Source organism: Helianthus annuus, chromosome 8, assembly GCF_002127325.2.
Source record: "Helianthus annuus cultivar XRQ/B chromosome 8, HanXRQr2.0-SUNRISE, whole genome shotgun sequence".
In the NCBI taxonomy this organism is placed as follows: Eukaryota; Viridiplantae; Streptophyta; class Magnoliopsida; order Asterales; family Asteraceae; genus Helianthus; species Helianthus annuus.
In genome coordinates, this window is record NC_035440.2 from 75,846,949 (window position 1) to 75,863,737 (window position 16,789).

Genomic DNA, 16,789 nt, shown 5'->3' on the forward strand with positions numbered 1-16,789 from the left:
ATTATTTTATCACCAACTTTTGTGCTAAGTGTATATAGTATGTGTTATACGTGCTAGCGTATTAAGACGTAAAAATACACTAAATACTCATGAGGAGTATAAACATGAAAATACACATACAATATACAAGACACATAATTCGGGTGCAAAGTGCAAAACACAAGATACTTATATTAATTTGCGAAAAATAATATAAGTAAGATACTTAGTTAAAAAAAATATGAAATATTTTTTAACACGACAATACGAATACAAAAGTGAGTGACTGAACTTGTGCGACGCAAGTCTAGTGACTAACGTTAAGAAAACGCGTATAGGTTACGACGTTAAATAAGCAAACCCGGTGAAGTTTACGACGCACAGGAACGCAAAGTTGTGAGTTCATGCTCCCCCTTTTCTCTTAACTGTTTTCAGTTTTATAACTTCGGGGGTGAAATACATGTTACAGATATTTTTATGTTTAACAAATGGTATGATAATAAAAAGCACACTTGGTGAGAACGAGTACCAAGTGTGTAGCGATATAAGAATACAAGAAGCGCACTTGGTGAGAACGAGTACCAAGTGTGTTGTGAAATAAGAAAACGAGAAGCGCACTTGGTGAGAACGAGTACCAAGTGTGTTGTGAAATAGGAATATGAGAAGCGCGCTTGGTGAGAAACGAGTACCAAGTAGGATGCGCTATGAAAAATGATGCGAGGAATCGTGTCACGAATAGGGTACAGAAGCACCATTAATCAACAATATACCTAGACCGCAGAACAAAAGGTTAGATCTAACGGGTGCCGGGCAGCCACACTCTCGATGAGGGCGAGTATCGAGTAGTGCTTTTGTGTCTCAGAATATACCAATTAAATGCCTAAGGTTTGGTGACTTCCTATGTCGTGTCACATGTTAATGGCTTTGCAACCCATTAACAATCCTGATACATACAGGAATACTTAATTTACATAAAAACTCATACCATTCTAAAACTTGATGAATACTTGAGTACGTGGGGTACTCAAGAAAAGCATGGATTATACTTGAGTACGTGGGGTACTCTAGAAGAATTTGAATCATACATGAGTACGTGGTGTACACATGAGACTGGATTTTATGAAAACTTGATTTATTCACAAAATATGTTTTCATACAAAGTATACAAAAGTGCAAAACAAAACGGCATGAATTCACACCAACATTATGTTGACGTTTTTCCCAAAACTCACATGTATTTCAGGTAACTAGGATGGATGTGCGCGTGGTCTCTCTTATGCTCGTGGATGTCGCTTGTGTTTGTCCTTAAATAAAGTGTAAACCTTTTAAGACAATGTTTTATGTTATCTCGCGTTGTAAACGCTAACTTATGATTTCAAGTTATGGTATTTGAAGTTATTTTCATGAGCATGTAGTATGTTTACCTTTCGTATGCAATGAGAACCTTTCATGATCACACCTCGTGCTTCCGCCGCAGAAAGGGGTGTGACACAATGTCTCATTTTTGCAGTGTTTGTTTGTGCAAATAATGGCAGTTATTTCTAGCAGCTGCATTAGACCAAAGGGTATGGGGGTCGTCCCCATCCCGTTCCGGTCCGTCTCCGGCGGTCCGTCGGCGTCACCCACGTCCTGCTCAAGACGGCAGCGACGAGCCAGATGGTGGGCCCCCTTCATTTCTTCTCTCTCTCTCCTTTATTATATAATATATTATATTGATTTTTATTGTGGGGTTGGGTAGTCCTTCACACCCTTGGGTAGTCACCAAGAGGATGCTCCTCCTCCCGTGATGACGTGGCGCCTATGTGGCGGGTAGTCTCCAAAGAGACTATCCATTCCATACCCCATGGTCTTAGTTATTCTCTAGATTTACCTCCACCCTAGGGAATTGACAACCCACCTACTAAACACCAGTGTCACGTTTTTTAACACCTAAATACCACCTAACCTTGCATTTGCATGCACCACTTTTGTGGAGGGGAAGCAGTGAAGCACCATACCACTAGATCATAAACACCAGTGTCACGTGATACCAGTAAAAATCCGTATTTTATATTGTATACGATCCTCGTATTTTATGTGTTATTTACATATATGTCAGTCGAGTTGACTATTTTCAAAGAGTAACACCTCTAGAAAATCCTAAGTCCGCCACTGGGCAAAAATGACAATTCATAGGACCAAGATCAACAGGATATTGTTGCTAATGTTGAATATTCAAACTTTGTAACATGAGTTAACTGTCATTTTCGTCCCTGTGGTTTGGTGGAAAATGCCACTTCAGTCCCAAAAAAGATTGCGCCAGTTCCGTCCTCAACATTTTTGAAACGTGTCACTTCAGTACAAAAAGATAACGCCTTGCGCCAGTTCCGTCCTCAACGTTTTTAACGGGCGTTATCTTTTTGGACTGAAGTTGCACGTTTCATAAATGTGGAGGACGGAACTGACACAATTTTTTTTTTTGGACTGAAGTGGCATTTTCCACCAAACCACAGAGATGAAAATGACAGTTAACTCTTGTAACATTTTAAGGGCTGTATATGATCAGTAGTTATCTGTCAACTGATCAAACCTTGATTAAGCTGGGTTTACGGTTTAGGGTTTGGGATAGATAATAAAAAGATATTTTAAATAATATAAATGTGGATTTAAAGTGCTTCTAGTTTGATAAATCAACAATGTCTGCAGCTGAAGGACATGGCAATTAAAGTGTCTAGTTCTTCAAAAGGAAAACCCCCCAGTGGGCCAAGCAGCATCAAGAAAGGAGGCAACCCATATATGCAACCCGGGGGTTCAAGTTCGATCCCTGCTTGGGACGACGACGCAGGTTATGAACCACGTCGTCAGTCGGGTCATCTGGTATTGGATGAAGATGATGACCCTGTAGAGTGGATGGCTCAGGTCGAGCGCGGTGTTCAAATTACATTTGTGTCCTTACCTAGTGGCGGAAATGACCTCAAGCGCATACGGTTCAAGTAAGACTTATGTTTCTAGTTTTATAAATGTTTCATATAGGTAAGGACCCCTACAAGTTCAACTATTTGTGTTGACTCTATGTTTTATACTTCTAACATGAGACATTATAGGCGGGTCTAGACCGCCAACATTGAATACGTCTGGTCCCATTTTTAAATTTCGATTTGAAGGTAACCAGACGGGCCCGAATTCAACTATTGTCCTTTCATCTCATATGACAAGTATTTCAATTGTGTTATTAATCTTGTCTGGCCATCGGCCCTCCAAAAATGACGTTGTACACGTTAGATCGCGCGCTTTAGTTCACCGTTGTTATTAGTTTCCTTTTATGAAATTTAATAAGTTTTGTAACACATGATAAAAGCCGAGAGATGTTCGATAAATGGCAAGCCCAGCGGTGGTGGGGAGAGAACTATGACCGAATCATGGAGCTCTATAATGTTCAGAGGTTCACCTGTCAAGCTCTTGACACGCCCTCTAGGTCCGAAGACGGGGTAATCTATTTATATTCCTTTTTCTAGGTGGAAGTATTTATCTCTAATGGGTCGAATGGGTAAAATAAAAAGTGATGTCATATGGCTTTTGGATGATACTAAATATTTGTCACATTACTTTTTAGTGTACTAAAAGTTAATAATTCATTTCGACCTGTTACCCAACCTACCAGACCCACCTATTTTACAACTTCTAATGATATAAATAGTTATATACAATGGTTGTAATTTATATGATGTATATTATGAACCATGTAGAGGGACTCGTCGTATTCAAGGCTTGGATCAGTAAAGGACAGCCCGATGATGAACCCGTTAAGAAACTACTATAAACCTCCAGAGCAAGGTGGCACCTACCATTACAATGTGGGCGGTCCTAAAGGGGAACGATCATCCATGGAGGCATCAAGGACGACGACATCCTCTAGAGACGAGGCATCAATTTCAGTTAGTAACGCTAGTGATATTGATTCGGAGTGGATAGAGGAAGATGAGCCCGGTGTTTATATATCCATCAGACAGTTACTAGATGGGACCCGCGAGCTACGTCGTGTCAGATTCAGGTAATCTTTTTTCTGTTTCACATGCTTGAATCATTCCCTTAAAATTTTAATCAGTATTTCACCACTCAACTTGTTTTTCCAGACAACATTTCACGCTTGTTGCTTTCGTATATGCAGTCGTGAAAAGTTCGGGGAGGTGCATGCAAAGCTATGGTGGGAACAAAACCGAGAAAGAATACAATCACAGTATCTTTGACAGCATACCGCACTTTCTAACAGATGAAGATCGGTGTCATATAAACGAAGACACAAACTTGTGTATCTTCTGTTATTTGTAGTCATGTATTTAGACATTTTGGACCAAAATATATTAGACCTGTGTTTTTTTTATATTTGTATCAAAAACAGCAGCCGATAAATAATGTTTTGACACCGTCTCAGGCCCCTCACCAGTCGTCAGGCTCTACCGTTCCACCACCAGTTGACCTGACCCTCTCATAGATCAGGATTAATCTCTCTTGGGTACACAAACTATTGATGCATATCCAAACCGGTTCAATTCTAGATCTATTTCAAAGACATCTACTGTTTATTATCAAACCTGGTTCTTAAGGCTGAGGGGTTGGTCCTCCGTCCTCCCCTGCATTTGAGAGTTTCAAAATTAAAGCCGTTGAATAACGGCTAGTTAAGAAAAGACATTTTTTTAGATTTTAAAACCTATATGTACCCACGTTTATACAAAAAAAACTCACAACGCTCTCCACCTTTATACAGTCCTCTTCTTCAAATCACAAAATATCATCTTCAATTTTTTATACAATCTTGTTAAAATTTTGGTAGTAGCCAGGAGTTCATCATCTTGAGGAAAACGCTGTAAACTATTACGTTGACGCGATGATACGTAAATCATTTTGGAGATGGAAGAAGACGAAGGAACTTCTGAACCAAGAACAAGGAGCGTTGGGCTAAATAGAGATCGCGAAGGTATATTATTTGTTTACATTTTACTTTAAAAAAATGGTGTTATTAATTTTGTTAGTTATTTTTAAGAGTGTTTACTAAAATATATGAAATTTATTTTCAAACTTTAATAAAGGTGCGCATGGTCGTTAGTGGCTGACTATTTTGATGAAACTGTGTGTACGCCAACGAACGATTTAGGCGTCGGTTTCGAATAAGTTGCCGATTGTTCCTACTTATTGCCAACGATTTGGCTAATTATGACAAGTTTTTCACATTACGATACGATACTAGAGGGAAAAGGGGTTTTACTATGTTACAAAAATGCACATATGCACTTCGTCAAATGGCGTAGGACACTTCTATTGATTCATGGCATTAATATTTAAGGATGTCTGCCAGAATGGGTTGGTAGTGTTCGTATGAATTTTCCAAAGGTATCGTGGAGCTATATAGCAAGGTGTATTTGTGTAGACCAACGAAGGACATCGAAAGGTTTTATACATTCGATGAAGAGAGAGAGATGGATTTCCTGGCATGCTAGGAAGTATCGATTGTACGCATTGGCCATGGCGTAATTGCCCTAATGCATGGGGATGTCAATATACATGTGGTGATCGAGGACACCACTCAATCATGCCACAAGATCTATGGGTTTGGTATGCCTTTTATTGAGTTGCAGGTTCAAACAACGATCTAAACGTTATGGCAAGATCTGAGATTTTCGACGACATGACTAGAGGTACCGGTCCTGATTCTTCGTTCATGCTCAATGGGGTGTCATACAAGCACGGGTATTATCTAGCCAACGGTAACTATTGTTAAATTATACCAAATCCCCTTGATGGAAAAAAATAAAAATACACGAAGTGTCAAGAAGCGGCAAGTCACAATAGCATATAATACGAAACCCAGCACGTGCATAGATACCAAAAAGATTTGAGATGCATTATGTATACTTGTACAATATTACATAACATGATTATCGTCGAAGAAGAAGACCGAACGATATGCAAACACAATCCAAATGACATTGATGAGAACGTTGAGCTGGTTGACGAAGGGTAACAATAATCAAATACGTGGGCGTTAAACAATGAACATGTTCATGTGAGCCTTTGTGCCGATTTAATCGACCATATTTAAAATAACTTCACGTCGATCCAAATGATGTTCCTGATCCTGTTGATGACGAGTAGTGGCGCGCGAAAGTTTAGGCAAAATTTATTTTATGTTTTTAGTATGTATTTTTAGATTAAACTGTTTTTTTTTTTTTTAATTTGTAAGTTTGTTGATTTTAAGAATTGTTTAATTTTCTTATTTATTTTTATTTTAAAAATTAAACGAATGTTATTTATAAATAAAATAGATTAAATAAAAAGGGGAAGGGAGAGGAAGGGGAACCAACACCTCTTTTTTGGATATTTGTTACCATTTCGACCAGAAACAAACAGACGTATAAAATATTTGTTACATATTCAATTGTTGGTATAAGTTGGTTTAAGGGTATGGGTTGGAGAAACAGGGTTGTAATACACAAGATTCTGAAGGGTCAAGTTTAGAGATACCGTTTCTATTTATCACACACGGTGTCGTGAACTAAGTGTAAAGCCACCGTAACGATGCGAGGCATGTTGTGAAATTGAGAACACGAACAGTTGCAATCTATTATCTCGTGAAGTGTTGGCAATTCGTGGACCCTTTTTTTCGTTGGGTGACACCTGATTTTTCCAAAACACGACATTGTAAAACCTACTGTTTTGTTGCATGACTAGCCGGCCACAAAACACAAACTATTAATGCACACTGTTTTTATAGAAACAAGAGAGATGATATGTCAAAAGTAAAAGGCGACATAGATTCACATAATAATAAACTTCAGTGAAGTAAAAGGCGACATAGATTCACATAATAATAAACTCTGTTCACGTGTTTATTTTAAGAAAGATATTAACATTTGATGCGAAATCTCCGATCATCCAGCCACCTTGCTGCAATAAGGTCTACCAGGCTGAATACCATAAGCCTTCCTAGCTTTTGCAGGTGGCGGAATATACACATGCTGCTGGTTCTGGGGTCTAGCTCTACCTGAACCGATGGTCATGTGTGCCAACTTCCCTGCAGTGTCGGAAACGCCTCCACTCTTTCCCATCAATCCCGCTGCTCCACCAAAGATAATGTTTCTCAGTCCAAAAGATATAATAGACTAAACATGTCATGTAATGTTGACTATTGACCCAAACACTTTTTGCCCAAACTTTTTAAGTTTTTTACATATAACTAACGTAATATTAGACATAGTTTACTATTATATTATATTATATTAGAGGGATTTTACATATAACTAATGTAATATTAGACATAGTTTACTATTAGATACAACAAGAATATAACTTTTAAAGGTTTTATGTATTAGAAAAGTCACTTTGGCTGTTTCGACCCATTTAATCGAAAGGTAGCAATTGCACCTCTATAAAACTATATTAAAAACCGTAAAAGTAGGTCCAAATTGATCATCTAATGAACTTCATCTTACTTGTATTGTACTTCACAGTAGGTTGGTATTTTGGTTGTCTGGAAGTGGCCTTTTCATAATTAACTCCACCCTGAAACAAAGAAACAGGATATCATTTATAAGAGAAATAACACGAATACAACATAGAAACACCATATTCAGCTAGAAGTTAATGTCACACACCTGATGATTCATTTCCGGTTTACGATGCACTCCTGTAGTAAAATTTATATAAACATTATGAATTACAAAAGATTTATACTATCATTTTAGTAAATATTGTTTTTGTAATCATAAGTGTTGAGCTATCAAAAATAGAGAGTAAAATGCCATTTTCGTCCCTGAGTTTTGGCCAGTTTTGCGACTTTCGTCCAAAGGTTTGTTTTTTCGCATCGGGATCCAAAAGGTTTGAATTGCCATTTTCATCCCGGCTTGATAACTCTTATCTATTTTCTCCGTTAAGTCGGGGGTATTTCCGTTTTTTTGTTAACTTTTGGTCTTCTTCACTTTATTTAAAAAGATCGTATACCCCTGAAAAGGATTGAATTACCCTTTAAGTTAACAAAAAAGACGAAAATACCCCTGACTTAACGGAGAAAAATAGATGGAGTTAGCGAGCCAGTGAAAATGGCAAGATTTCAAACCATTTGGATCCAGATGCGGAAAAACAAACCTTTGGAAGAAAGTCGCAAAACTGGCCAAACCACTTTACTCGAAATAAAATAACACAAACGTGTGTTTTGAGGTCAACCAACCCTTTGTAACCGGTATCAACCAAAACGCTTTTTGACGCTTTACCTGTGTTTAGAGAAGCGGGTACTTTTGCATATGAATTAACATTGCCAGCTGGCTTCACATTAGGCAAAAAGCCGGAATATCCCATTGCATAGTTCTGCTTCATGGCTCCCCTCCCATGTAATCCAACTGAAAAAGCTTCAACCCGTGAAAACCCATACAAAATTACAAATGAGTTATTTGATTTGCAGAGAACTTGGAAATGTTGAAAGCGAATAGACAAACCAGATGGAGTGTTAGCAGCAGCAGGCTTAGGGCGAAGAGATGGAGGTATGTAGTAACATTTCTACGGATTCAAATATAGACTAATTTAGTCGAATATCCAAAAGTTATGCAACTAATTTTGACAAATTTTGTGATTTGAAAGCGATGGATACCTGGAAGAAAGGATGCTGAAGAGCTTCCACAGCTGTCGGTCTCTTGCATGGATCCCAAGAACAGAGAGACTATATTAAACAGAATTATGAAGGAATAATTTAGTGTACAATATAAATGTAACGTAAGTTACATAACTAGAAAGATTTCAAGTGAAAAGAAGACAGATATAGAGAATAGTTACAGCAATCAAATTGACTGCCTCATTGCTTGCAGATGGTATTAATGCACCAAGATCTGCACCAGCAAGCTGCAAAGCCAATAAAAGCAGAAAAATATAATTAATGTTTTTATACATTTATTTCAGTTCTCACTGAAACATACAGTGGAAAAAAGAAACAGAACAATACAATGCCTGGAACAAATCAAACAAACCTTTGGAAACTGGTAATTAAGTGTATTAGCCAGTTTAAGCCCCTCACGCCATGTGCTCTCTGTTGGGCTGCCGATCACACTGCAAATTTTGTAAATTTCATCTGCTTCACTGCAGAATTAATAGCACAGTACATGTTCAGTTGCCACGTCCCCAAAACCACATAAAAAGAACTGAGATGGTATGTGCCATTAAAGAGAATATGGCAAACAAAGATCCGTTAAAGTCATTCTTCACTTCAATCTAGATAGTTGTGTCCTATACGCTTACAGATTACAAGGTTTATTGTATCCCAACAAAAAAGTTACTTTCTAAATACAATGATTATAAAGGTTCTATACATCGAAAATATGGTAGGCTAACTTATTTATCCACCTGTTTGACCAGTTGGTTATAATACATGCCCAAATCAGCCCATTATATATACTATAAATATGCTATTTTGTCACATCAACCAACTTTGGCCACTCAACTTTGGCATTATTATTAACCAACTTTAAACCCTCAACTTTAATAATGACATGTTTAGCCCCTCAACTTTAATAATGACATGTTTAGCCCCTCAACTTTGGAAATTACGTGTTTAGCCCCTTGACTAAAACATGTTTAGCCCCTCAACTTTAATAATGACATGATTAGCCCCTTAAATAAAACAACTTTAATAATAAACTTTGGCCCCCCAACTTTAATAATGACATGTTTAGCCCCTCAACTTTAAAAATTTACAACTTTAGCCCCTCAACTTTGGTAATTACATGTTTAGCCCCTTAACTAAAACATCAAATAAGTTTAACTTTCGCAATTTGCTCATTTTTATCTACGTATCCAACCCGTTGTGGAGCGCGGGTTGTAACCCACTAGTTCATAATTAACCGGGTCGAAAAGACCACCTCAACTGAGATAGAAAGCCCTGCCTTTTACTCATAAGGCGATAGGCCATATACCTTAAACCTGGGAAAAGTGGACGGAGTGTAAATAATTCAGCCATGATTGCGCCCATTGCCCATAAATCTGTGATTGAGAAAAAAAAAACAAATTAAATACGGCCACGTTATACATTTATCGAAACATCAAAAATAAAATCCATCAACTTACCAACTGCGGAGCCATATTTTGGTGACTGAAGAAGTACCTCTGGGGCCCGATACCTGGAGAGATCCACAGTTATGTAATTAGTAGAAGGTTAAGTAGCAGGTGATAACACAATACGACAAATTAAGACAGAAGAATAGTGTCGTGATAATATGTAGAACTAACTCACCAGCGTGTTGAAACATACTCGGTGTATGGTGGTTGAGATGTGATCTCACGAGCAAGACCAAAATCAGCTATTTTTATCAGCCCCTTAGAAACAAGCAAGTTCTCTGGCGGAACAAATACACAATAAGCAGTTAAAAAATAAACCAACAAACCTAAATTTACTTTAAAGGCAAAGCAACATCACACACCAAAAAAACCTGCATCTCTGCATAGAAAGAGTTGTAATACACTTAAACGCAAAAACAAACTACATCACTGTACGCTGACAAGGCCATAAGTAAAGTGTCCTTTTCGTCCCTGAGGTTTGACCACTTTTGCGACTTTCGTCCAAAGGTTTGCTTTTCCGCATCTGAATCCAAAAGGTTTAAAATCTTGTCATTTTCATTTGGCTCGTTAACTCCGTCCATTTTTTAAAGTTAGGTCAGGGGTATTTTCGTCCTTTTACCTATTTGTTAATGTTTATAAGAAAAGTTTTAACTAGAAAGTCAACAGAGTGTATCTTTATTTCTTAATCGTGTTTTTTATTTTAATAAAATTGGCTAAAAAGACAGAAATGCCCCTCATTTAACAAAGAAAAAATGGATGGAGTTAACGAGTCGGATGAAAATGACAAGATTTCCAAAATTTTGGATCCAGATGCGTAAACAAACCTTTGGACAAAAGTCGCAAAAGTGGCCAAACCTCGGGGACGGAAATGGCATTTTACTCGAATCAATAAAAACATGCACTATTTTCACTGAACATCAACATAGTTCCTTATAAGCCATATAACTACTTCCAACATAAAACAGACTCCTCGTACTCTAACCGTCATCATTCAAAAAGAAAATACCTGGCTTAAGATCACGATGGAAGTAGCCATGCTGATGCATGTACACAAGTCCTTGAAATACATGAAAGCACCAATTTCTAATTTCTGTTTCTGAGAACGGGTTCACTCTGTCTTTCATGAGATGATAAAGACTACATTCCTGGAAGAAGAAGAAGAAGAAGAAGAAGAAGAAGAAGAGGAAGAAGAAGAAGAAGAAGAAGAAGAAGAAGAAGAAAAATATTACGATATTATATAGAAGTGATATGATGGAAAGGTACAAGTAATATATACATTACGAAAAAAGCTACTTACCATATATTCAAACACGAAGTACAAAATGCTATTTTCTCTAATGACTTCCTTGAGCTCAACAATATTTGTATGATTCATCCTACGCAGCGACTGTCAAGAGTATGAAAGTCAACTAGTAAATTGATGCTACGAGAAGAACAAGAAATAACATATAGAAGGGAATTACGACCCAATTACTTATGATTAGCTTCATTTGGGTTATTACTTATTAATTCCCCTAAAGATTCAGATGGGTCCAACAAAAAAATAATCTAAAAGGTAAATGGGTCAAATGTGTTCAACTTCACCCAAAGTTTATTTTGATGCTTACAGCCTCCTATATCTTTATATTTTTTCAGCAACTATGCAGTTAATATCGGTGATACATCACCGATGCATCGGTTATCGGTCCCCATGTAAAATATCGGTCATAATATCGGTACCGGTATTATCAGCGATATTGGCCGATATCTGACCGATATATATCACCGATTTTCCCTATATCTATAGCTTTGTTCTTAGTTCTACCATTCATCTTTCTTCTTATTGCTGCTATAAGTGTTTAAAGTCATCATCATCATACTCAGTAAATCCCACCAATAGCAAGGCTATAAGTGTTTAAAGTCTTATTGTTAATTGTTAGTGTCAAATGTTAGTGTTTTAAGTCTTAATCAGTTCCTGTTTGCTACAATTGTTAGTGTTTTGCAAGTTGCAAAAGATTAATTTGTTAATGGTAGGAGAGTATACTGATTTGTTAAATTGCTATATATATAAATTCTACATGATATTAAAATTACCGATATCCCACCGCAATAACCTATATCTCAAATACCAGTCCTTGACCGATATCCGGTTTTTTACCACATTAACTGCTTAGTTCAGCAATAATATTATGTTTGGAACCGCGTAGATTTTTTGTTTTCATATATGGTTCAAAAACTTAACTATAAAAAATGAACCAAAATAGTGTGTGGGTCAACCCAACACGTCTCGCGTTAGTAACACAGCCCCTTTAACCACTTCCAAAAATGATAGAAGTGATAGTACCTTGACTTCTCTCAAATTTATGCATTCTTCCCACGAATAATATTTTCTCTTCATTTTCTTAATGGCAACCTGTAACCACAACACATCAACTTTAAGAAACACAATCACTTAAACTTGATAAGTTCATAAACGCAAAATTTTAGTTCCAAAATGCTCTGCTAATCAGAAAAACCTACCACTTCACCATTATGTTTACTTATAGCCCGATAGACAACCCCAAAGGTTCCATTACCAACTTCCTTGATTATCTTGTACCTGGATCAGAATTACGAAAAATATTGATGTTTAAGTTTAACAGTTTTAATATCATATCAAAGATGACTCAAAAAACATGAATGAAAGTCAGCTTACTTATCCATCTTTGTATTCACAACTGCACGTGACACTTTATTTATGAAGAAGAGACATAGAAGAAAAAACACGCTTTATCTAGATAGCTAGAGACGAGACTATAAAATATAAACGGCTGGATCCACCTCCGTTCTTTAATGCATGCGCAGAACTGTGCAATTCTGATGAACAGTCCCCACACTCTTATTCATAAAAGACATCGAATCATTGAAATCGAGACATTGACAGAGTATAAGCAAAGATAACTGAGAAATGCAGAGCATCTTGATACTGATCCAAAAGTAAATGTATATAAGCGGAATACTTGTAGCAACAAACAAGACTTCCAAAACACTGCCTTTGAGTTGAAACGGCTATCTCAAAATATTTGATCAATATCTAACGTAGATCTAACTGATACCAGTCGGAAGAAAAGACAACTACGCTAAAACTTAAAGGTCAGACCAACGATATCATTTACTACTCGACAGTAAACGCAGCATTTACAAGCAAGTTTCAGCCCTGCATTATGACAACAAAAATATGATATCAGAACCACAACACATACAAAGACACAAGAACAACTGAATCAATCGTTAGCCAAACATCAAACTCCATAGAACTATAGATAGTAACAGAGACATAGTAAGTGAATGCAGCATCAACAGTGCCCTAACATCAAAATTGTATCAAACAAGAATTTTGACCCATGCCACACGCTCTATGTACTTAATATCCCGATATATCACCGATATATCAGTGATATATAGGTTATTGGTCCCCTGCCGAGATATCGGTGCAAAATATCGGTACCGTTAATATCGGCGATATTGACAGATATATCACTGATTTTCCCATATCAGTACCTTTCTTCTTAGTTCTATCATTCGTCTTTCTTCTTATTGTTGCTATTAGTGTTTTAAGTCTTAATTGTTAGCTGTTAGTGTTAAATGTTAGTGTTTTAGGTCTTAATCAATTCCTATTCCTACTTGCTACAATTGGTAGTGTTTTGCAAGTTGCAAAAGGTTAATTTGTTAATGGTAGAAGAGTATACTGCTATATACATAAATTTAGAATGATATTTAATTACTGATATCCCACCGCGATAACCGATATCCGATATTTTACCGCATTAACTACTTAGCACACGCTGCAGCGGCAACATTGCGTTTGTGACTTCGTTACACGCGTAACGATATTGACATTAACTTGTGGTGCCCTCACATGACATTACGCGTTTTTGACTTTGTCACACACGTTACGTTCATGACATTAACATCATTAGACTTAGATAAAAAAAAGAGTATAATGTCTCGAACGTTGCGGTGTAAAGCTGTAAAAGTAATTTAGGCAGCTATGTATAGTCGTAAAAGTATTTTAGACACTAACGTGTTTATGCATAGATAAAAAAAAGTATAATAATGGGTCGCACATTACGGTGTAAAGTTGTAAAAGTAATTTAAATATAAAGAGGTGTCAAGTTATAAAGTAGAAAAGATTGGCGGGTCACAGTTGTCAATTTACCAAAAGATAGAAGTAAATGTGTAACTTACTTAAAAATGAGGGTTAATACTGTTTGATGTCAAAAAGTTGAGGGCGTGAATTGAAAAAAACAAAGGTCACCGTCCTTCGTTTATAAGAGTTATATAATGTGACTGGTTACTAAACAAGCAATTCCTCACCAACGGATGTAAAAGTGTAAAACACTTACTTGTTACCATGCACAGACAATCCAACCTGTCTCAGGAAAAAAAGACATTATGCCTGCGAAACTGCTCATATACTGTAGGTTCACTAAGTACAGTTGAAGAAGACAGATCCAAGTACGAAACAACGCCAATCAAGCACTTCCTGGAATGAGAAAACCTGTCTCTGAAAACAACCTGACCAAGGGCACACTTGTTCCATGCTTCAAAAGAGATTAACACCTTTCCAAGCTGGCAACATAAAATTGAACGTATATTAGTATCATAGTATAACAGCTCTATGGACACACCAACACAGCAAAGAACAAATCATGATGCACTGGGTAAAAATAGTAGCTGATATGGCTTTCTTCTTTTTCATAGCTTGTCTAGATTTCACGTATATATTTGGTATTTATATTATCTGTATTGTTTCAATATGATTGTATGGTATTGTAAGTTGGGGTATGGACCAAATGTTTCTTTGTTTATATCAATAAGCTAGGGTTGGTTCACTCTCATGTAGTTCAACACAACACACAAACATATATAGTGTCCTTTCAAAAATATTAAAGAAAGCATGATTTTTTACACCATGTGCTTTGAAAGGTAAAAACATAAAATGCATCACATTGAATTTAATAGTAGTCTGTAGTCCCTGGACAATATAAATCAAAACTAAGAGACATAGGTATACAGGATTTGGGGATTATGCTGGGTCAATGCCGGTCTCCCTCTTATAAGATGGAATGATGGAAGTAACTTTAAAAAGCTACAAATGCTTAAAAACTAAAGAAAAAATGTTGGAAGACAAAAACTTATGTGTAAGCTTGCCCATGAAAAAAAAAATCAGACAATATGATGCAATGAAACTGTTTTCCTAGACAGTTGTGATTAACATAAGCGCAGAAAAGTAGACAAAAAGCCGCGGTTAGGCTCACCGCTTAAATGCATGCTTACTGTGTACATTTAAATGTATGAACAACGAAGTTAGTTTTTTTTATATCGCTTTTATTCTGAACTTGTATACATGGTACGCAGAAGCATAAATATACAACCCCTCGTCTAATGATTCTAATTACTGATATTCATTTGTCACACGCCACAATGATACAAAATTATCCTTGCAAGTTGTAACATAAAAAAGACATGTTGAATGGAAACGCCATGTTATTGCCCGAAAACCAAGTTTACAAACAAAATACAGAATATATATATCTACAGAATAATATACAAAATTAGCAGGAATCCAATACTATCTTTGCTCACCACATGCTGCACTAATTCCAGAAAAGAGGTCCAAGATAACAAATGATAATTGACCTCTATAAAAAACTTTCTTAGCTCAATCACATACATGTATTTCTTATAGCTAGGGAATGTATCAATTGAGAATAAAACTACTGCAACATCTAGAAATTCCATAGCTGCAGAAGAGAGGCAGTTACAAAAACAAACACAGCATCTGTGATAAAGGTAAACCTAGAGCTAGTCTCACTCCTCACTCCCTACACTTTGTGCAGGCTCATGTTCATTAATCATTAAACCCTCACATATGGTTCGATTTAGAAAATACAAGCATCATAGTTATAGACAATCAAATATGGTGACCGAAAACAAATATGATTCATATCCAAACAAATGAACATACTTCAAAATGCAACAAACGATAATTCTGTTACCGTGTGTACCAGAACGCAAAGCTGCAGTTTGTCCTTCCTTCCAACTTATCAGGATTATTATAGAAGACATAATATTGTCATCACAACAAGTGGTGCAAAAGATAAATTACTAAATTCAATATATTAAAAAGTAAACAGAAATCATTGACCAGTGTTCAATGACGCCCACACGTAAAATCAGACACAGTCAATATAACATCTGCTGAACTAATTACTTTTATATTTTACAGACAATAGAACAAACAAACTGCAGCATAATTCACAGCATATCAATCAATCGATAATCTCGATCCATTAATTTTATTAATTCAACTTCAGTGACCACAAAACAACAAATCTTCAACCAAAGAAACAATTGAGATCAAATTAAACCTAAAAAACAACAAAAATCAAAGTAATTGAGATCAAATTTCATAAAATCAGCAACAAAGAAGCAATTAAACCTAACAACCAATCGAATATCAATAAATCACTCATAAATTAAGCAAACGATGAACAAACACAAGGAATCAACAGATCGGATGAACACAATACCTTGCGTAAGGCAAACGGCGTACAATTTAGGTAGCCACAGGATGATAAAGGCCGAAATCTTGAGAGAGAGAGAGAGAGATAAGCCCCCACCCACCGCTTTCAAATTTTCAATCTGTTTTGTGATTTGTCATTCAACTTGTGGAGCACGAAAACGAATGATATGAAGTCGGTAACGCTTATAT

At 36.5% G+C, this 16,789-nt stretch overlaps 2 protein-coding genes across 7 annotated transcripts; one reads left to right on the forward strand and one right to left on the reverse strand.

Moving 5' to 3' along the window:
• The first annotated feature begins 2,644 nt into the window (after positions 1-2,644).
• Positions 2,645-6,194, forward strand: LOC110871194 (protein Brevis radix-like 1). Of its 3 annotated transcripts, none has more exons than XR_004865163.1 (5): positions 2,645-2,951; positions 3,317-3,446; positions 3,705-4,009; positions 4,092-4,933; positions 5,046-6,194. XR_004865163.1 is itself a non-coding variant. In XM_022120097.2 (4 exons), exons 1-4 carry the CDS (start codon positions 2,674-2,676, stop codon positions 4,203-4,205), a joined length of 792 nt encoding a protein of 263 aa, XP_021975789.1. In that variant the 5' UTR covers positions 2,645-2,673; the 3' UTR covers positions 4,206-4,339. The 3 variants fall into 3 exon arrangements, 1 of the variants encoding a protein (XP_021975789.1); XR_004865164.1 differs by having other exon boundaries at positions 5,312-6,194; XM_022120097.2 differs by lacking the exon at positions 5,046-6,194 and having other exon boundaries at positions 4,127-4,339.
• Positions 6,195-6,705: 511 nt separating this feature from the next.
• Positions 6,706-16,767, reverse strand: LOC110873059 (cyclin-dependent kinase F-4). 4 transcript variants are annotated; one of them, XM_022121988.2, is made up of 18 exons: positions 16,608-16,767; positions 14,418-14,643; positions 12,728-13,228; positions 12,553-12,631; positions 12,377-12,445; positions 11,351-11,440; positions 11,060-11,198; positions 10,229-10,331; positions 10,063-10,115; positions 9,912-9,978; positions 8,970-9,078; positions 8,779-8,844; positions 8,597-8,665; positions 8,445-8,505; positions 8,223-8,357; positions 7,608-7,639; positions 7,446-7,515; positions 6,706-7,069 (listed from the first exon to the last, which is right to left on the reverse strand). In XM_022121988.2, exons 3-18 carry the CDS (start codon positions 12,733-12,735, stop codon positions 6,885-6,887), a joined length of 1,335 nt encoding a protein of 444 aa, XP_021977680.1. In that variant the 5' UTR covers positions 12,736-13,228; positions 14,418-14,643; positions 16,608-16,767; the 3' UTR covers positions 6,706-6,884. The 4 variants fall into 4 exon arrangements, with proteins under 4 accessions (XP_021977680.1, XP_035832563.1, XP_021977681.1 ...); XM_035976670.1 differs by having other exon boundaries at positions 6,706-7,072; XM_022121989.2 differs by having other exon boundaries at positions 8,223-8,348; positions 16,608-16,762.
• Positions 16,768-16,789: the final 22 nt, after the last annotated feature.

Coding starts and splice junctions, on each gene's coding strand:
- LOC110873059 (XM_035976670.1), bottom strand. Junction 10,332..11,059: donor CCATCGTGATCTTAAGCCAG/GTATTTTCTTTT, acceptor TTGTTCCGCCAG/AGAACTTGCTTGTTTCTAAG. Junction 8,845..8,969: donor TTAATTACCAGTTTCCAAAG/GTTTGTTTGATT, acceptor TTGGCTTTGCAG/CTTGCTGGTGCAGATCTTGG.
- LOC110871194 (XM_022120097.2), top strand. CDS start 2,674: ATGGCAATTAAAGTGTCTAGTTCTTCAAAAGGAAAACCCCCCAGTGGG. Junction 2,952..3,316: donor CTCAAGCGCATACGGTTCAA/GTAAGACTTATG, acceptor ACATGATAAAAG/CCGAGAGATGTTCGATAAAT. Junction 3,447..3,704: donor CCTCTAGGTCCGAAGACGGG/GTAATCTATTTA, acceptor TGAACCATGTAG/AGGGACTCGTCGTATTCAAG.